The sequence below is a fragment of the Populus alba genome, chromosome 2, assembly GCF_005239225.2.
Source record: "Populus alba chromosome 2, ASM523922v2, whole genome shotgun sequence".
In the NCBI taxonomy this organism is placed as follows: Eukaryota; Viridiplantae; Streptophyta; class Magnoliopsida; order Malpighiales; family Salicaceae; genus Populus; species Populus alba.
In genome coordinates, this window is record NC_133285.1 from 10,287,771 (window position 1) to 10,310,170 (window position 22,400).

Consider the following 22,400-nt stretch of genomic DNA (forward strand, 5'->3'; position numbering starts at 1 on the left):
CATCCCTCCTTTTAAGAAAGAACATATTGAATCCTGGAGAATAACCAAAAGAAATATTCTTGAGGATAGTATTTGTGCACCCCCATAGGTTTTGTGTTCTATTTTGATTTGTTCAATTTCTTTTCAATAATCTCAAATCAATCGGTCAATTTAAGCTAAACCGTTAAATATACTATGCAGGTTATACGATCTAGGTTATAGACTCAATAAGCTTAATAATGTTATTTTTATAAATAAAAAATTTATTTATTTATATAATAAAAAATATACAACCAAATAAAATTTAAAAACAAAAATGATGCACTGGAAAAAACAATCTTACTAATATTATACAAAGGCTTATAATCCTACTTAAAAACAAAGAATGTTATTTAATAAAATAATATCTAAAATATATTTTAATTAATTTGATAGTTTAATAAATTAATATACTTATAATATTTTCAATTAATTAATTTTTAAAAATAAATTTAAATTATAAAAAAAAATCAGTCATACAGGCTCAAATAACCCAGCGTGCCTTACCGTCTAAAAGAGCCCATGTGCATGGCTTTAATTAAAAAATCTTAGGCGCGCTTAAGTCTAGAAGCCTAGGACTATGCCTGGGTATTTTCTTTTTTCTTTTTTTTTTCCACGTCCAAACAACATATTATTTACCTTTTTTTTAAATGGGTGAAAGGTTGTTTATTATTATGTTTTGGATCAGAATATAGGCTCTTTGTTTTTGTATTTTAAAAATATTTTAAAAAAAATTTACATTTTTTTTATTTTTTATTAACTTTAAATTAATATATTTTTAGTATTTTAAAATTATTTTAATGTGCTGAGTCAAAAAAAAAAATAAAAAAAAAAAAAAATTATTGATATATATTTTAGCACAAAAAGTTATTTGAAAAGTAACCGTAATCAGGCTATCAAACAAATCATAAACACCACAATATCACTAAAAAAAAATTACCCAGAGGGCACAAGTCTTTCTATTTTTTTTCAGGCTTTTCACCTAGTTCATCTCTTCCGAGAGGAATTTAATATTGAGTTTTCCATGAGTTCTTAGATTGGATTCTTGTTCTAAGGCCATGTTTGTTTTCTAGAAAATAGTTTTTAGAAAATAATTTTTCAAACTTTCCTGTATTTGTTTGCCATTAGAAAAGTTGGTCAACGGAAAACACTTTACAATCAACGAAAAATTTGGTTTGATTTCCAGGAAAGTGTTTTCCCTTTTAATTGTGTTTATTTTCCAGAAAGTGGTTTTCAGGAAGTCACTTTTTAAATTTTTTTATGTTTGTTTGCCATTAGGAAAGTTGGTCAACGGAAAACACTTTCCAGTCACAGGAAAATTTGGCTTGGTTTTCAGAAAAGTGTTTTCCTGAAAAATTTGGGTAGAAAACACTTTCCGGAAGTTGTAAAAAAATTAGAAATGTCATTATTTGCTGATTATATCAAATTTGATTCTCAAAATTTTGATTGATATATATATATATATATATATATATATATATTTTTTTTTTTGAATATTTTTTTTATTTCATCTCTTAAAATTTAATTTTTATATTAACTTTAATCCTTATTTTTATAATTGCTATTTGCTTTTTTCTAATCATTTTTTTATTGAAATTTTTTATTTATCAAATTTGATCCTCATTCTTTTGATTGTTACTTATTTTATTTGAAATAATTTATGAAATGTTGATTATTATTATTTTTAATTTCTTCATCTTTCATTTTTTTTTTAATTTTTTAGATTTGATCTCTATTATTTTGATTATTATTTATTTTATTTGAGATAATTTATGAAATTATATTTTTTTTTTCAATTTATTCTCATTCAATTTTTTAATTTGTAAGACTTGTTCTTCATTATTTTAATAAACTTGAAAAAAATAAAATATTAATAAATTATTTTTTAGCTCATTTTTCATGATATAATCAAATATTAAAAAATATTTTCCAACTTATTTTCTATTATACTATCAAATATCGAAAAAATATTTTTTCAAAATTCACTTTCTCAAAATTTATTTTTTCTATAATTTATTTTTTAAAAAATATTATTTTTCAGCAAACGTACCGTCTAATACAAGCATTCAAAGACCCAAAATAAATGGAGCTAAAACGGCGGCGGCGGCGGTGGACGCTTAGCTAATAATGCCATCAATTTCTTTCTCGCGTGCCTTTTCCTCATTGGATAAAGATGGTCTAAGAGATGTCTGGTCAGGGCTCGCCTTCGCTGATTCGTTGGGTTCGGTCATGCTTTTCACGAGGAGACGCAAAGAATGAAATCACCTGTCGTCACTGGAACGGCCCGCACCTTAACTGCACCGTGTGGTAGTGAGGTTGTACATGTGTTTTGTTTAAATTTAAATTTTTTGTTTTTATTAAAATTGAGTTTTTGAATCGTTTTGATGTGCTGATATCAAAAATAATTTTTAAAAAATAAAAAAACATCATTGCATATATTTCGGTACGAAAAACTATTTAAAAAATAGTCGCTATCACACTACCAAACACGCTTACGTGCCGCTAATTTGCAGCCCTCTTACCGCAAAAACTTATTTTGCCGAAACATTTATGACTAGTGCACGTGATACAAGTTTTATTTCAAGTGATTGTTAATTTATCAATTGAACTAGTATTCAACTAATTTTGAATTCCTAGTTAAAATAATTTTTTTAAAAAACATATGTTAACGATTCCCAGACTTTTTTTAGCGTTTAAAATTTCTTTTGCTCCAACTCACATATTGATTAAAAAAAAAAAATTCCACCTACAATAAAAGTTATTAAATATAATTAGATTATGACCCATGTTACGAGATCAAATATTTAAATATATACCTTTCTCTTGATTGTTCCAGTTTAATCTTTATTTATTATTAACAATTTGTTTTTCAATTATTGGCATGAGTAATTCTTGATTTATTTAATGGATTTTTTATTTTTGATTAGGAATTTTTTCATGGCAAAAAACATGTTGAAAAAGCCTATATATTCTCATTTTTTTTACTTAAAAATAAAATTATTCCACCTACAATAAATCACAAGTCAAATACCTATTTGAGTGCATGTCCCTACAACTAGAATTTAGTCTTTCTGAAAAGTTATATAACATTATTTGTTTTATAAATCAAATAAAGAAAATGCTATTGTTTAGAAAGAGCTAACTTCTAATAAGAGATATCATCCTCATGCTATAGAATATAGAAAGAAAGAAAACTTTTTTCTTACAACAAAAATTATCTCATATTTACAAATTATATTTATTAAAATACCTTGCAATATGATTTTGAAAAAGAAGAAATACAGAAGAATTTAGATACATTTCAAATAAACAAAATAAATAATTTTTTTCAACACAATGGATGATGATGGTAAATCAGTGGAACCTAACAAATAGTCTCGCACATATCAACCATAAGGGAAGATATAACAATAATAATAATAATAATAATAAATGAAGGCATTTTTAGTGTACGTATGCAATGCAGTCTAATTATATTTTTATCCTTTCAAAAAACAAAAAACTAATGGTCTTGATGTTGAAGGTATTTTGGTCTTTTTATATGACCCATTAGTTATTAAATTGATTAGGGATATAAGTGCCTTTTTAATTTTTATTACTACTATAAAATGACTTAATTATTCTCTAAGCTAATTTTTTAAAACCAGCTAATAAGGATATATTTGTCTTTTTATTTTTAAAATATAGTAAAATGATAAGTTTACTTTTGCAATAAAAAAAAACTAAACCATGCATCCAAGGGCCTTTAGGTCTTTTCACTTAGGTTGTTTATGTGATTACCAGGTTCATCAACGACATTTTAATTTTAGCAATAAATAAATATTAATTAAATTAAAGTGGTTGCTAGCACATAGGAGACATCATGCACTTTGAATGACAAAAAAGACACCTCTAAATGATATAAAAGGCATGTTTATTGTGTCATTATAAGTGTCGCCAAGTCCTCCTCCTCCTCATGTGAAACATGTTGGTGACAACCTGGTGATTTATTGTTGATTAACCTCTTTGTTTTTTCTTTTTTTTTTTCTCTCTCTTCCCTCACAAAATTATAGGTTGTTCTTTTTTATTATTGATGTTTCAATTTCGATTTTTATTCTTTTGATTTTTAATTTTTGTTCTTAATCTTTTTATAAAAGTTCTAGTTATTTTCAATTTATTCTTTCAATTCTAATTTTTCATATATATTTTTTTCAATATTGTTCTTATTATTTTGATTTTTAAATTTTCTCCTTGGTCCTTGATTTTTTTTTTTTTTATAAAAGTCTTAATGGTTGTCAATTTCATCATTCAATCCAAGTTTGTGGTCATTTTTGCTCTTTTTTTTTTCATTTTGTTAAAGTTAATTTTCTTTTCATTTTAATCATTCAATCAAAAATTTATAGGTACCCTTTAATTTATTTTTATTTTGATTTTCACTTAATTATTTTAATTACTATCTTTTTATTTAGATTTTTTTTTGTGTAATTGATTATTTTTTTTTATTCAGCTTTGTGATTTTCTTTAATTTCTTTTATATGAGTTATTTTGATCTTATAATCTGGACCACGGGGTTTACGGGTTACCATGGATTAACTTGTCTTTTATTATCCAAGTTACTTTTTTTATCATATCACCTCGAGCTGACTTGATTTGTTTTTTTTTGTTATTTTTTATTTAATTTTATACTTTTAAAGGTTTTTTTTCTAGATTATCGTGATTTTTTCTTAAAAATTTAATGCTAACTATCATTGTTTATTTTTATCATTTAATTAAAATAAAACTAACTTATTAAACCTGGTAAGAAGTATAATATGAATTATTATTAATTTTTAAAAATATATTTACGGTACATTGATATTATTTTTTATATAAAAAAATACAAACTCATGGCATAGCGCGATCCACGTTTATTCTAAGTAAAGTGTAAACCGATACGACATGCAGTGTACTACGTACTAGACCAGAAGAATAATATTACTAAAGAAAAACTTAAAATTAAATTAAAAGTCATAGCTATCTTAAGTTTAATACACGAAGAAAAGGTTCGCTTGAACGTTCCACGTGCCAAACGCTTCACCATAAGATCTCAAACTATGCTCTCCAAGGCCAACGTGGCAGCCCCTCTCAAAAATATCTCTCCCAACAATCCCAAAACTACGCAACACGTGTCCAGATATGCCCCCGCCAGAGAAGACAATTAAAACCACAGCATGGTGATAGAAGTACCGGTTCCTACAAGAAAAATAAAAACAGTGGCCCATATTTTGACACGTCATCTAAACAAACCAGTTGCCAATGGCGAGCCACCTTTTGATCGACCCTCAGATCTCCTTAATCAAATAAAAAAACCGAAACTCTCTCAGCTTAAAAAATTAAAAAAATCCTTCAGACGAGAAGATATTTTCAGCGGTTTTGCGGTTGTGAGTGCAAGTTGGAATAAGGAGGCAGTTTTTGCTAACTCTTCTCTTCACTAAAATTAATTTCAGTTATTTCTTTTTGATTACTGTCTTGCTAAGGACGAGGTTAATTTTGCTCTAACATTAACCCGCTCTCTCTTCTCGTTTTTTCTTTCTGATACCGCTACAGTTTTCATTTTGATTTTTCTTCTCTGCAGAAATTAGGGTTTGTTTATTGTGTTATTTTCAAATTTTCAAATTTTTTGTTTTGTTTTGTATAAGTATAATCGTGTTTGAGAATGGGTAAGGTGGCGGTGAGTAATAGTAGTGATGAGGCGGGGGGGATGGTGGTGGAGTTAGAGACAGGGAAGAAGGATATTGGATCGTCGGAGGTGGTTCGTTGGGAAAAGTTTCTACCAAAGATGGTGCTCAGAGTTCTTTTGGTCGAAGCGGATGATTCTACTCGTCAGATTATTGTTGCTCTTCTCCGAAAATGCGGATACAGAGGTTTTAATTTCTTGCTTTTCACTCTTCGTTGACTTTACCATCATTTTTATTTTTCTGTAATTTCTTTTTTCTGTCTAATTTAATTTAAATTCAATTCTCATTTCTTTTTTCTTCTCGATCAACTTATCTTTGTTAAGTAGACAAAAATTTTAATTTTTTTGGTGATATAAACATGTCAGTTTCTCGTGGCTGCGCTATCATCTTGACCTGTTTTTGCTGATTTTGATAGAGATTCCTCTTTTTTTTTTTTTTTTTTTTTTTTTTTTCTATATAAAAAAAATCGATATTTCACTTCTGATTTGTTTTTTAGGGAACTGGAATTTGTGTTAAATCTATTTATCATGCTTGGTTGAATAAGGCGGCATTACTGTTTTTGCTGCTCTTGATGGAAAAATATTTATCATGCTATGTAGCCTGGATGAATTTACTTCTGACCCTTGCTCTGTAACCTGTTGATTCCTCTTTCCCTCTTTCTCTGTTATATGATGTAATTGAACATTATATTTAATATTCGAGTACAATTTGAGTTTGCAATTTGCAAAATAAAAATAAAAAATAAAAAATCATGACATTTTCAATTTTCGGTATCATGGTCTTCGACTGAAGATGTATACTTTTCTCTCTGAGCAGTTTCTGCTGTTCCTGATGGATTAATGGCATGGGAGACTTTGAAGGAGAGACCCGATAGCATAGATCTCATATTAACTGAAGTGGAGTTGCCATTAATATCGGGATATGCGTTTCTTGCTTTGGTCATGGAGCATGATGTTTGCAAAAACATTCCTGTCATAAGTATGTAAAAGCATGTTTTTATTACTTTACTACCTTGATATTTTGTTTGTCGTGGTGCTAAACAATGTTAGGAATTTTCTGCATCATAAACATACAGTGATGTCTTCACACGATTCAATTAGTGTGGTTCTAAAGTGCATGTTAAAAGGAGCAGCTGACTTTCTCGTTAAGCCTGTTCGGAAGAATGAATTGAGGAACTTGTGGCAGCATGTTTGGAGAAGGCAAACTGTATGTTTAACTTTCAACTTCATTTTTTCGTTCTATCTTCTGGTTCAAAAGCATGCTACTAATGGATTTATTTTTTAATTATTGATCAGCTAAGTGCCGGAAAAATCCCTCGAAACTCGCATAAAGTTGAGGCCTCATCTGAAAACAACGCAGCTTCGAGTGATTTTGCGACTTCTTTGCAGAAAAATAAGGATTGCAGCGAGAAAGGGAGTGATGCCCAAGTGAGTATTATGTCACTTAATTGTCCGTCCTGTAGAAATATCTAGTCTCTGTCTTTGAATCTATTCTTGTGATGTAATGTCTGCCAATTTCCCAAATAAGGGTGAGCAAAATAACGAGAGACCGAATTAACCAAAAAAACCAACATAAAATTAACTGGAAAGGCCGACCCAAGACATCAAACTCAAAAAACTATTTAGAAAATTTTAAAAAATCAGTCATTTTTGGTTCCGAGAGCAACCCAAAAATCCAAACAAACTGATTTTTTTCAATAGAAAACTAAAAAAAACTTAAAGAGCCCAAGCCCATTTCACCCAATCCTCTAAAAAAGCCCAATTAAAAGATCCATGGACTAATTTGCGAGAACTTAACTGAGTTGTTCAGTTTGAACTGGTTTTCCAGTTCGATTCAAATTTTAAAATAAAATTGGTTCAGTTGGACCTTCTGTCTTTAGCGAACTGAACTGACCGTTGCTCCCTATTCCCATATGTCTTCTTCTGAATGCGATGCAGACTTGGGAAGAAATAGTTGATTCAGTATTTTCATGTAACCTGCCGAGAATCAATTGACTTTCCTCTTTGCTTCCCATCTCCTTTTGGCTCATCAATTGCACAATCTTTATAAAGCAGTAAGCTATAGATATTTCCAGGATCCATGATGAAATTCATGTAGGACACTTGTAGAGTGAGGAAAATTTCTCTTTCCAGATTAGGTTGGCTTCATAAAGTATCACATAGAGACTGCATGTTTGCCACTTCCCGTGCAGAGCTCTTGTACGACCCCTTGCTTGGAAGCTGAGAGTGTTCACATGTAAAATATACAGGGACTTTCACATCTGAAGCATAGGAGTGCTTCAAATTTGAGCGATGCAGATAATGAGAAGTATGAAGATTATGCCAAATTAAATAAAAGCCCAGTAAATCCTGAGAGCAATACCGGAGGTAAGTCTTACGTTTCCATTCCTAATTTTTACTTATCATTTATCACAACTGCTTGAAAACTTTGCTTTCTTTGTTCAATAATACCTAACAAAACTTCTAACACAGTATTTGTAGAAGAAAGGTCAAACAGGACGAGACCTGACAGAGAACCGTACCATGGAGCTTATAATCCAACTGCACCGAGAATGGTAGAGGAGCATGCTTGTGCTAAGTCAGCGATTCATGATGAGAACTCGAGACTAGAAAATGATAGGGAACTTGCTAATAGCTCCTATGGCCACGATGATGTACTTGGTGAAACCTCAAGTGGAGCCATTGACTTGATTGGTTCCTTTAATAATCGCCCAAAGCACACATATACACACTCTAGTTTACATGATGCGACAAACAAGTTTGAATTCCCTCCACTACTTGAACTCTCTCTCAGAGGATTGTATCCCAGTAGCTCAAAGAACCAAGGGCTAGATGAAAGACATGCATTGAACCATTCCAATTCCTCAGCCTTCTCATTGTAAGTTTTTGTACCCAATACTGAATATTAGATAAAACCTGGGCCATCATACTGTTTTCCATCTCAAACTTTAGTTTAACATCATGGAAGTGAGTCTATCTCTCTTCAAGTTTTCCTCTTTTTTGTTTCAGTTTCAGTTTCGCTTTTCTTTCTCTTGTTTTTATATTTATTTTCAAATAATTATTTAGCTATAATGTAAGGTTATCTTTCTTGTGCTTATTCAGTATAATTTTCTCTATTATAATAAAATATTAGGCTTAAATGAAGGAAGAAGCAGGAGTTCTGAGACGGTGGATTTAATGGCATAGGTGGCTATGAGATTCAGTATTGATATTAGATAGGTTGTTCCCCAATCGTTGAATGAAAGGATCATAATTACATAATTTTATCCACTGCTTCAACTGATTTGTTGAAGAACAGGAGCTGTGTTTTTACAGTCTTTTCTTTTTATATGATGTGTTTTCTGCCCTAACTAATGGGCTTGTATAGGAAGAGAGATGGATTCTTGAGTTCAAGCCTCACCTTTGTCAGAAAAAAAAGTGGTTTCTGCACCCTGATTGCATAATTTTAATGAAAGTTATTTCTTTTAACTCTAGAAGGTCATATGTGGAAATGCTACTCTGATTAACGCATAGGTTCTCTCTGCAGGTACAATAGTAAGACACTGCAATCCCCTTTTCCAACATCTGCCAGTAATGGCTCAGATTCCAAGGAAGAAGCCAGTAAGTCTCTTGATCCGTCATCCAATCAACTTGCTCAAAATGTTGGTACTATTTCTCAGATACATGATGCCTCTTTGAGTGGCAATCAAGAAATTATTATGACCACTCCCGTCATTGGCCAATCTGGGAAGGTGGAATTAGCACATCCAAGCCCTCAACTTGGATTGATTCCTGTCTTAGGTACAAGGCTTGACAATATCTCTACCGGATGTGGTCATGTTTTCTCCCCTCTATGTTGTACACAATCAAATCCAGCATGGAATCCCAATTTTGCGGGGCAGCAACAGTCTCCGTTTCCTACAACTGCCTCAGTTCATTCAAATCCTGAAGTTCTTGATTCCAAGCAAAACCACAAGTGTTCTTCTGAAACGACATGCTGCTATGTTGACCAAAATGATCTTCAGCAGAACAATAGGGAACCTGTGGATGAAATGAGACATGATTCACCCGCTGCTGGTCAGAGTACTAGTAGTAGTTTATGTAACCGTGTTGCTGATAATAATAATAGCAGTGCCTATGAAAGCTTTGGCAGTAGAAACGATGTAAATGCCTCTTCGGTTGGGACAGCTGAGAAGTCCATTGCTCAAGAGAACTTGAATAATGGGGGTAACTTCAATCATGATGGTTTTGGAGGGAGCGATTCCTATCGCTCCAGCCAAAGAGAAGCTGCTCTAACAAAGTTTCGCTTGAAGCGGAAAGATCGATGCTATGAGAAAAGGGTATGTACTACTTATTGCTCTATGCAGATATTGTGCTGATGTGCTCGTGCCATTGAGATGACTCTATCTGTAGCTGCTTGTGAACCCATGTCATATAGCTGTCGTATCTTATCAAAAATATTCTTTAAACTGTCATCCGTTTGTCAACTCTTCCTGTTGCTGATTTTCATATGTTGCTATGAGTAATCTAAACTAGCTCGGAAATTTCAGTTTCTACAGAACTGTAGTGCTGATCTCATGGACATAGACATGAAAAGTTAGAATTCAGCTGCTAGGAATGATATGCTATTGCCTGTGTTTGAGGATAGCAAAATCACATACCGAGACATGTATGAAATGATCTGCAATTCTTAAACATAGACTTCCTTTGACCTGCAGGTTCGATACCAAAGTCGGAAAAGACTGGCAGAGCAACGTCCTCGGGTGAAAGGTCAATTTGTTCGTCAAGTGCAAAATGATTGCCCAGTTGCTAATGGTTGACCGTGAAGTTTATCATCGCACACCTGTTTGTTGTTTGTTGCTCGAGCGCCTTGACGTGTTGGAAATGATGGCATGTCTATGGTGTGAGATATGAATGTGTTTGCAACCTCTTTTACCTTTGAGTCTACTAGAAAAGGTAGGCTTGTAATTATGGGGTGAAGTCTGAATCCGCTTCTACTCTGGTTAATTTCTTTTCTCGCGCAGTAGATGACTGACTTGTAGGTTTTAGGAAGCTTTAAAAGTAGAAAATTTGGGTTGATAGTTTTAAAGTGGGCTTGTTTCTTCCTGTTAGCTTCACAAGTATTGCTTTATATGATTGCTGGGCAGCTTCCACTCTGTGCCTGCCTGAGATTCTGTTGATCAATTAAGTAGGAGAAAGTGGATATTATTAGTATTCTTTATGTTTAATTTGGTTCGGTTCATCTGATTGAGGCATTCGTTCCTTTGATTATCTTAAATAGACAACAAAACTTCTGGACGCTACGATTGATTATTTATTAGGCAAACCTTTTATGGAAGCATTACTTCATGGACTGGAAAACCCCAAAAATAAATAAATAAATAGTCCTGGAAAAGGTCTTGTAATAGGTCGCTCAAGCTACACTGTGCGCCTATTATTTATTTATTTTTTTATTATTGTAGAAAATAAATTGAGACAATGCAAATTTTTCTTTTTAAAAAAATTAAAATTATGGTCACTGACTTGAGATTTAGAAATATTAAAAAGCAATCAAAAAAACTGACAAAGTTTAATAAATTCATGACTCAAGATATGATATTGGAATATCTCAATAGAAAATAAATAAAAAATATTAATTTTTAAAAAACAAAAAAAATTAAAAAATAAAATTCCTTAAATTAAAAATGGATGCAATTAATAAATTTAATTTAATAAAAAACTAAAATAAAGCCAATCATATATTTTTTTCATTATAGAAAGAATATCAAGACGGTACAAACTTTGTAAATCTAAGTTAAACTTTCAATTCGCAATCCATTAAATTTTTTATATGGATTCAATCTAGGAGTTTAAAAATTAAATGTTGAAGGATAAAATTAATTAATTCAATTCAATTTTAAAACAAAATTCCATTAGAAAAACTAAATTTAACAAAGACAAAAAAATATTAGAAGCAAGGTGGCATGTGTTATTTTAAAGTTTGCTAAAAATCTCATAAAAAGCGAACAAAAGATAAAAGAATGGTATATGAAAAAAAAGATTTATAAAAAGAAAAAAACCACGAAAACTCGTGTCAATTTTATAAATCGGAATCAATCTCTTAAACCAATAAATCATTAAATTTTAGACTTGGATTCAACAAAGAAGCTAAACATCCGTCCAATTAAATGTTGGAGGATGAAATAAGAAAAAAATCAATATAAAAAATTCTTGCAAGATAAAATAAAATACAATAATAATAAAAAAGATTAGTTTTGATAGGAAAAAAACAAGTGAAATTGCCATAAAAAACAATTGCAAAAAATATATAAAAATAGCAATAAAAAGAGTAGGGACCAAATCTGAAAAACAAATCTTAATTTAATAAATTATTCTTAATAAAAAATTGCAATAAAGAGAACAACGATGAAATTGAAAAAAACCCCTTCCATAAATTATTTTAAATTTTAAAAAAATTTAATAAAGAGAATAAGATGAAATCTTAAGTATAGCAAACCTTTGGAGTTGATTTGGTTTTTTTTAGGCTAACGTGAAAATCAAGTAGGAGATAAGGAAAAGTAAAAAATAAATAAAAAGGCTACATGCACCACTTCGGCCACGATTAAGCTAGATGCGCTGCTTATTTATGGAGGGGATGTTGAGATGCTTGACCACCTCGCATCTGGGATAACCTTGCGTAAAGAAAGGTGGAAAAGATGATAATATTTAAGGGTCAATAATTTAATGGCAAAGAATAAAATCAAATAAAAAATCAATTTTTTTTTTAAAAGTCAACCCATATTAACTTGACTAGCTTGCGACTTGAGATATAAGATGAGAATAACTCCACAAAAAGAAAAGCTCAACAAATCATAATGCTCAAGGCCTAATAAGTCAATGTCAAATGAAAATAATAATAATAATAATAAAAACAAATTCCAAAAAGGTTTTTTTTAAAAAATTACTAAACTCAAACTAGGTAAATCATTGAAATTGATGGATCAGGTTAGGAGATTAAGACTATCCTATAAAAAGCAGGCATGAAAAAATTACAAAGCAAAATTCTCAATTATAAAAAATAAAAACAAATAAACAATGAGGACTAAATCTTGCACAAAAAATAATTGAAAGGAACTAATCAATGATTAAATTGAAAACAAAATAAATGAAAAAAAAAATGATAGAAAAGGAGTAATGAAAAAAATGAGGACCACAATTTGAAAAAAAAAAATGATTGAAAATTCTAAAGGATAAATTGAAAAAATAAAATAAATGCAAAGGATAAAAAAATAGCAATTAAAAGAATAAGGACCAAAATTGGATTAAAAAATAAATTAAATTAAATACAGAAGGATAAAATTGAAATAAATAAACTTCAAGAAGCATTAAAATCAAAACAAATAAAAATCCAAAGAATAAAAACCAAACCCAAAACAAATACAAAATATAAGACATAACTAAATTTTTAAAGGCAGAAATACCAAGGAGAGAGAAACGAAGGGCAATAGACAAACTCATTGCCGCCCACCTTGCCAAATGCACCACCCCAATAGAAGGGCCATAACCTTGTGCATTGGTTGAGACAGTAATCAAGTTTTTTTGGCAACCGTTGTCCTCACACACCTCCGAAATAATGTGGAGGACTCTGACGTGCTGATATGTATGTGTCACGCGTCATCATATTTTTCTAATTTATTAATATTTGAATAAGAAAATTACAAAAAAGTATTTAAGGGCATATCATTATTACAAAACAATCATGGCACAAAGATAAAAATACCCTCTAAAGTCATTCTTAAAACTTGAAAAGTTAAAGGTTAAATATGTAATTTTACTATATATAAAAAATGTAAAGATAAATTAACCCCTGGTTAATTTCCTAAGTAGCCAAAGGTATAAGCTTTATTTTATTGTGCAAATAAAAAGAAAATAATGAAAAAAAACTTAACGAAAAACCTTTTTTTTTTTTTTTTTTTTTTCAGATTTTAAGGGTAAAAGATCATTTTTACCATGCATTTTCAGAGGCAAGCAAATGGTCATTTGGTTTTCTTAGACAATGGTGTTTTGTGGATTTTTGGAGGGGAAGCAAATATGAAGGGTTTGAGATTACAATAATTTTTGTTTTTATATATGTTTTTAAAATATATTTTCTTGGAGAAATTGTTTAAGATGAAAATAAATAAAGAGTTGGTTTAGAGGTATGAAAATAATATCTTTATATTGTTTATTTGTCCCACAAAGATACAATATTTTCATGATACAATTAAGTCCTCTAAACTTCTAAAAGAATGAGAAGAGAAGACTAAAAAAATAAAATATGTATTTTGTATATATATTTTCTGTGCAGTAACTTATTTTATTAGACTTGAAAACATTATAATAAAACATTGCATTTTTTAATATTATGACTGTTAATGAAACTATATAATTGTTAATAAAACTATTATATTTAAAATTAAACTGAACAACTGTTATTTAATTTTTTTTTTCTAAATTAACAAATATCAAAATTAATTATAAAAAATTAAAGAAATTAATTAAAAAATAAATGAATCTCACTTGACATATTATAAATATCCATATAAATAGCATTATAAAGCCTACTAAGAGAGTTTATCTACCATAACTTTCACTTAATTTACTACATATTAGAAACTTACGACTTATAAATACCTAGAAAAAAGTGTTTTTTTTTCTAATATTGGATAAATATTTTTATGTATTTATTTATTTATAAACTATACCACCATATTTCATTTAAAAAACATCAAATTAACACCAAAAACACAAAGTGGGGTAGATTAAAAAAATATTAAAACCATAAAAAAACATAAAAATATGTTTTTAATACCAAAAACACAAAGTGGGGTAGATAAAAACAAAAATGCATACGAATAACGACTCGTTAGCGAATAAGAGGGGGTAGATACTTTGGACTTGAACCTTTTAAATGTTGGATCTGACGAGGCATTAGCTGTGGGGAAAAAAAGGCATGTAGAAAAGGCAGAAATCAGCCACCAACTTTATTCATGCAGAAAAAATATAATACTAATGCATATATTTTAGATCGGGTTTGCATTAAATTTCACTGATGAAGTTTGGAAATATTTATATTTTATTTATTATTTATTAAATAAATAAATACTTTAGATATTCATTTCTAATATGAAACAATAAATACCCAATAAATATTTATTGGTTAATGTCCCTTTTTGCTCTTGTACTCTTATACCCTTATTATTATTATTATTATTTTATAATTCTTGTCTTTATATAATTTCTTTAACAATTTTTACTCCTTTATTAATATATTCCGTTGAAGTTTCTACCCTTTTATTCAATTTTGTTAAATTATATGTCATGTGTTAAGACTTTGTGCATTGACTTATTTATAACATCATTCCGAGAATAATGTTTTTAATACCAAAATAAGTATTAGAAATTAATGGGATACATGGTGCGTTATATATATGTTTTATTTTAATTATAAATTATAAATTTTTTATAATTCTTGTCCTTATATAATTTTTTAACGATTATTTATTAAATAAAAAGCTAGTAATGATTATTAGAGATGGTAATAAGTATTAATTGTTGGATTTCCAAAATAACTTACTTGTGCTCATTTAAAAAATTATTATTCCTATATAGTTATTGATCATGTGGGAACATGAAATTATGTGTGTGTATATATATTATTGTATTTAGATAAAGTTTTGAATTTAATGATGCTCTTATCTTTTTCAGTAAATATAAATTTTGGATTTTTATATTTGGCTCGGAGCGAATGAAATGAAAAAGATTCCATGCATTCAAACCAGACAAAAACCCATCATGTTTGGATTAAAATGTCAACCATTAGAAGGGGAGCTAGCTGATCATCATGCGTTATTGCACAAGTGTACTTGGCACATGCGCGCGCACTGTGTGTGTGTGTGTATATATATGGTTGACGGTAATTCATATTACCTTATTACACTAAAAGAGTTGGAATACTTGGTGTAGTTTTTTTTTTTTTTTTTTTTTTTTTTTTTTTTTTTTATAATAACTGGAAAGTTTCTCTTTTCATTTTTTTTTTAATTTAGCCTTCTTTTCCACTTGTTTCCCTTTATTTCATTTTTTATTATTAATTCTTAATAATTATTCGGGTTGTTTTTTGAACTGATCAGGTTAATTGGATCATATAAGAGCATTTATCATACAATTTAATTTTAAACTTAAGCTATAAAAAGATTCAGTTCGAGAGTTTTTTTTTTTTTTCATGTTAGTTTCATTATTTCTTTTTTAATTTCATTCTCAAAATCCTTTTACCAGCCAACCAAGTTACTTTTGAACCAGTCAAATCAATTGGGTATATCGAGATAACTATAACATGATTTAATTTTAAACTCAAACTAGACAAGAGTCTAATAAAGAGGTTTTTTTAATGTCAACTTCATCATTTCAATTTCATCCTTATATCTTTTTTACCGGTTAGTTTGGTTGTTTTTAGATTGACCAAGTCGATTGAGTTACATTGTGACAACTCCCACACAATTTAATTTTAAACTCGAGTTATAAAAAAAGTTGTGTTGAGAGATTTTTTTATGTTAATTTCATTATTAAATTTTTTTTATTAGTCAAATTGAGTTATTTTTGGACCGAACAAGTTGATTGAGTCCACTTAGAATCAATTTAATTTTTTATTATTTAATTTTAAATCCTGTGTTAAACAAAAAATCAAATTATAAGTTTTAAGATTGATTCTCCATGCTAGATTTAATAATAACAACAAATATTTCTATATCACCTAAATATATTTTGTTACTACGATTTTTTTTATCTAACTAAAAGCTTAGCTCAGACCGGTATTGACCGAACATCCTATTGTATTCATTATCGAAATATTTTCTTGTGAACCACTACCCTCAATTGTTTTGTTTTTTTAGAACTTTCATTATTATTAATTTTTACTTTTTGTTATGAAAACGAAAAGAAAAGGAAATTTGAAAAGAGAAAAGAAAAAAAAGAGAAGAGCACCTATTAATCCACAAATAATTTTCTTTTTAAAGATAACTTTAGTTCGAAGCTAACCAATAAACTCTCCCCTCTTCCTCTTCCTTTTTCGATACACTTGTCCCATGGATTTTCTCCTTCCTCAGCTTGTTTTCTCTTATATTCACTCGGCATCTTTCAGCCCTCCCCCCAGTGTTCGCATATATATATAAACACCCAATAATATAATCATATTTCTCATGGCAGAAGAGCACCAACCAATAGAAATCAACCCACACCTGGTCATCATCTTCCTAGAGAACACATGGCATCATCACCAAGAAACACACTCCGTGCTCTCTGCACAATAGTCACCATCTTCCTTCTCTTAGCAGGTCTTGCAGCTCTAATAGTCTGGTTAATTTACAGACCTCACAAGCCCCAGTTCACTGTAGCTGGGGCAGCTATATATGACCTTAACACCACATGCCCACCTTTCATTTCCACCTCCATGCAGTTCACTCTTGTCACTAGAAACCCTAACAGGAGGGTCTCAATCATGTATGATAAACTCACTGCCTATGTATCATATAGGAACCAAGCTCTAACTCCTTCACTGGCATTGCCACCACTTTATCACGCGACAAAGAGCACGGTGGCCCTGTCTCCGGTGCTTGGTGGGGCAGGGGTGCCGGTGTCAGTGGAAGTTTCAAACGGGTTGGTGATGGATGAGGCGTATGGGGTTGTGGCGCTGAGCGTGGTGTTGTTGGGGAGGTTAAGGTGGAAGGCTGGGGCTATAAAGACTCTGAGATATGGAGTTTATGTGAAGTGTGATGTCTGGGTGGGTTTGAAGAAGGGCTTTGTAGGGCAGGTGCCTTTGCTTGGGTCTCCAAAGTGTAAAGTCGATATATGAATTATTAATCATGAAGGTATGAAACCTTACAAGGGCAGGTGCCTTTGCTAATTTCTTCTGTGTTTTTTTCCTTCTTTATGCGAGGTTTTAGTGTTTTTTTTTTTTTTTCCTTTTATAAATATATTATGCAGACTTCCCTTTTTATCTTCCTTTCAAGCAGCAGTAGCTTGTAATATGAATGGCAGATGATCAAATTAAGGAAGTTCAGACAGGCGAGAACGCCATGTTCTAGTCCAGTATCCGTGCATATATATATATATGGTCCGATGATCATGATTTTATATAAACAGCAACAAAAGCGAAATTCTTCTTTTTCCTTCTGTAGAACCGATTGGTAATTACTAGCTCTGACAAGGTTTTGATTAATTTCAAATTAATTATGTCACCACTGGAGTAAAAACAAACGAGACGCATGGCTCTCCATGCGGCCAAACATGGACCGGTTGTCTTCTCCATCTAAAAGCATGTCCAATGCAGTTTAAAACTTTTCGCAGCAGAGTAAAAAAAAAAAAAAAAAATGATAATTGATAAATAAAATTTTACCTTGACCTACTTTGACTTTGGTAACGAACACGAAGCTTCACTCATAACATAACATATGTGCTCCAATGGATATGGAATATGTCAAAATGCTGATAAGAAAAGCATCTTAATCTGCTTGCTTCTTGTTATGTATGTTAAGCATGTTTGGTTGGAATTGTTTTTTAAAGTAATTTATTTTTTAAATATATTAAAATAATATATATGTTTTTAATTTTTTAAATTGACATTAACACTTAAAAAATATCCAGAAATATAATTTGTTTTTCAAAATTTACTAAAATTCCATCGTAAGCATAATTTTTATTAAAAAATAATATAAATCATATCTTGGAACTTCATCTAATAGCTTAAGTTTTTAGATTGAATTTGTTCTCTGATATGGTACCAGAGCTTTAATGACCAATTAAGCAGTTACGGGTTCAAATTTTATAATCCCTATTTATTTGATAAAAATCAAGCACAAGGTTTCAATTTAATTTATATTATTTTTTAAATAAAAACTTTTTAAACTTGAAACTTACACAAACTTTCACGTGCTTACTTTTTATTAAATAAATAAAAATAATAAAATTTAAATTCATGACAACTTAGTTATTAAGATTTTAATACTATGTCAAAAAATTATTTTAACTTAATAACTTAATAATTTAAGTTTTTAGATGAAATTTTCAAGATATAATTTATATTATTTTTATAACAAAAACAAATCTTAGTTTAGTTTGTTTCTTATATCACTTATTCATGGTCTTTATAACTATTAATATTCTAGTTAGTGTTCTTTTTAAATTTCGTTTCCTCCCTTTAAATTATTTTTTATCATATGTTTTTGGGTCATTTTAATTATTTTAAAAATATAAACTAATGTCTACTTGTTTCCTTTAGTTAGACTTTTTTTTGTAGTGGGGGATGACAGCCCCTGATATTGCATGGAGCATCGCATTTTTGAATAATCTTGTACCAACTGAGACTTGATTCTCTACATGATGCGGGTATCAGATTCCCGTAACTTTGGCAACTTAATGTCAGTCTCCTATTGCGTGATTACCCAGATGCCTTGGGAATCAACGATCGAAAGAAAGCTTGCAAATCAACCTTTGTTTCAGAGCCTGCCGATGAAAGAAAGGTGGAGGCTGTCTCTCTCGAATTAAGCTTGGAGCGCGTGGGCTGCTGTCAAGTTTCAAAAACAAAAGGCTGGAGAGAGCAAAAGTTATCAGACGCCCATTCGTGACCCTTTTTTCCCACGTCAGCACATTAGAAAAAATTATTTTTTAACTAGCACAGTTTTTAAAATAATTCTAAATATAACAGATAAATAATAGTTGTATATGATCATTGGTAGTGTATATACTACATGCATAATTATTGCATGGATAAGAAAAAAATAAAAAATCAATTAAATTGAAAAAATATAAAAAAAATAACTAAAAAAATTAAATTGCAAAAAAAAAACTGATTAAAATTTTGAAACTGAAAAAAACCGAACCGAACCGAAAAAAACCCAAAAAAATATAAAAAAAAAGCCGATTAGTTTGTCAATTTTGTTCTAAAAACCGAACCGAACTGAAACCGGTTGGTTTAAACTGGTTTTGATTTTTTTTTTAAAAAAATTCAGTTTGGTTGCTTTTTTTTTTAATAAAAATCCGAATCGCATCGAAAATAATTATTTTTAAATTATTGTTTGTTTGCTAGAATGAGAATTATTTTGTAAATTATGTTAATGCAGGAAAAAAACTCTATTCATGAGCCGTTCAAATTAAAAATAGAAGAATGCTAGTTGAGTGCTTGAGCTCCGTTGTGTAATGGATGAAAATATTTTTTTAAATGCTAAAAACAAGGGGTTCTTAGCAACCAGTTTTCAACAATGAAGAAATTCAATAAAATAAACTAAAAAAATCAAATATGTTAATAATTACTAAAAAACTTTAACTCTAGCTACGGACCAAGTTGGTAAATTAATGTAAAGAAGCATATTAAGATAAACGATCACATAGTGTGGGGAGCTCTTTGAATTCTTTTTTCCATTTAATAATACAATAATAAAATTGCTTATAAAAAGATTAATAATTTCAACTATCTTTATTTATTAAAATGAATATAATGATAAACATATAAATATCTAGACATTTCTTTTATTTTTTTGGTGCATGAGATTAAAGATGTGCAATGCAATTTCTTAAAGAACGTCGAGATAATGAAAATACAGTTAAGAGGTATTTTGTAATTATTCCAAGATAATAAGACATAAATTTAATATCTAATAAATTATTTTTTTATATTAGTCACATAAGAATGGAAAAATAAATGTTAAAATCCTTATAAAAACCTAAAAATTTATTAGAGAACCATGAAAAAAATTAATAATAAATAAAATATCATCTCAAGTTTTTTCAATACATTTAAATCTAAATCCAATAAATTTAAGAAAAAAAATCGCAAACGAGCCAAGCCCAAGCACTTATCCTAGAAGAAAAAGGGCCACGCGTGAGGCCAGACTCTTTTTTCCTTTCATATCGTTTCTCTTTTTTTTTTATTTTTTTAAATAATAATAAAAATAAATGGTAAATGATGCATCGTCTGCTTGCCTAGATTTCAATCCTCTAAAACAGTGGCCAAAAAGTCAGGCCTTGATTTTTTGGTTGAGAAATCTATTTTTGAAGTTTCTTCGACCTAAAAATACATAATAAACATTTTTAACACCTATATATAATTTATCAAGTTAAAATGCCTCTAAATTGATTTAAAAAAAAACACAAAATCAAACAAGAAAAAATATTTTTCTCAACCATGGTTTAGTTTTAATAGTAAGATGAGGACCAAATAACTTCTCAATTGAACTTCTCTTATAATAAAACCTATTGACTCCACCATCAACGTTTTTTTGTCTCCAAAAACAAGCCTATTAGGCAACTTTGGTTTTTTTTACCTGTTTTCTAGCTACGTTTCTCTGTTTTATATCAAACCAGAGATCAAAAAATAAATATAATAATGTTATGAATCAAAAATAAAAATTTTAAAATAAAAGGGACTGAAAGGTAGTCAAAGTATGATAGAGGGATTGAAATGAACTCTTCAGTCTAAAGTTTTAAGTGACCATGCATGTTTATCATGTTCAACACTTTGCTCTTCTCTTTTAATTTTTATCTTAACAAAATAAATTATAAGAAATTGGTGATTGATTTGGCTAGGGATGGCAATGTGCATCCATGAACTCAGTTTTTTTTTTTATATCTGTATCTTATTTATTATTTATTGGGTATAAAATTCTGATATTTATATCTTACACATCGAGTTTCAGATATTTATATAAATATCTATCATCTGATTATTATTTTTTATTCAACATAAAGTTATATATATATATATATATATATATATATATATTAGGTTTGAGTCAAGTTTTGAGTTAAATTTGATAATACTCATACTTTATTTGTAATTAAAATATATTCACTCATTTGTATTGATATTAAATTGTCATTTCTAGACTTATCCATAAAATGATCTATGTAATTGACTGTAATTAAAAAAAAAGAAAAAAAAAAAGAAGAGGCAATGATCAAACAGGAAAGAAAAGAAAAAAAATGCACTATAGATTACCGTGAAAAAAAACTTGTCTTTAATTTAGTATATTTTGTACTTCTTCATATAATTTGAGCAGATATTTAGTTATTGATATGAAGCTAAGTGTACTGGGATCATTTCCACCAATCAGGCAACCACGGTCTCAAAAAAAAGAAAGAAAGAAAGAAAGAAAAACTCTGATTTTGATTGCCTATGCAGGTAATTCGGGCAAATTGATTGACAACAACCATTGCCAGGTGGAAATAGCACGTGGAATGGTTGATTGGAATTGAAATGCAATTTTGTTCCCAGACCTCCTCATGGACAGATCAAAACACCACTAACAAGCTGTAGTAATTGATGATTGTTTGGTAATCAATTTTCACTTTGTTCATATAATTCATGGATTAAGACTTACCTCCAAAAAGAGGTTAGATTAAGCATTAATCTAGAGGAAAAAAAATGTTTAAGACAGAGGTATCTTCCAATTGGTTTTTGTATTGAAATTAAATGTTTTTTCAATTAGATTTTCAGTGCTTCGTTAACAATTTATCTGTAAGAAAATATTTTTATCAAGATCTCCAAAAACATTCAAATGTTGGGAGCATACCCACTTACTTTATAAGATCTTAGTGTTTGTAAATCATATATGAATTTTAAGTTTTTTTTTTTTTTTTTCCCTCCCGAATTCATCTTGTAAAAAGCTTCAAACATTTAATTTATAAGACCCAGTCGAAA

The 22,400-nt window shown here is 29.5% G+C and overlaps 2 protein-coding genes across 2 annotated transcripts; both read left to right on the plus strand.

The window, feature by feature from the left end:
- Positions 1 to 5,332: 5,332 nt before the first annotated feature.
- Positions 5,333 to 10,934, plus strand: LOC118063463 (two-component response regulator-like APRR9). Its single transcript, XM_035077504.2, has 8 exons — positions 5,333 to 5,900; positions 6,531 to 6,692; positions 6,790 to 6,920; positions 7,010 to 7,141; positions 7,963 to 8,080; positions 8,186 to 8,591; positions 9,240 to 10,032; positions 10,411 to 10,934. Exons 1-8 carry the CDS (start codon positions 5,693 to 5,695, stop codon positions 10,510 to 10,512), a joined length of 2,052 nt encoding a protein of 683 aa, XP_034933395.1. The 5' UTR covers positions 5,333 to 5,692; the 3' UTR covers positions 10,513 to 10,934.
- Positions 10,935 to 16,759: 5,825 nt separating this feature from the next.
- Positions 16,760 to 17,794, plus strand: LOC118063464 (NDR1/HIN1-like protein 12). The gene has a single exon (XM_035077506.2). The coding sequence runs from the start codon at positions 16,971 to 16,973 to the stop codon at positions 17,556 to 17,558; it is 588 nt and encodes a 195-aa protein (XP_034933397.1). The 5' UTR covers positions 16,760 to 16,970; the 3' UTR covers positions 17,559 to 17,794.
- Positions 17,795 to 22,400: the final 4,606 nt, after the last annotated feature.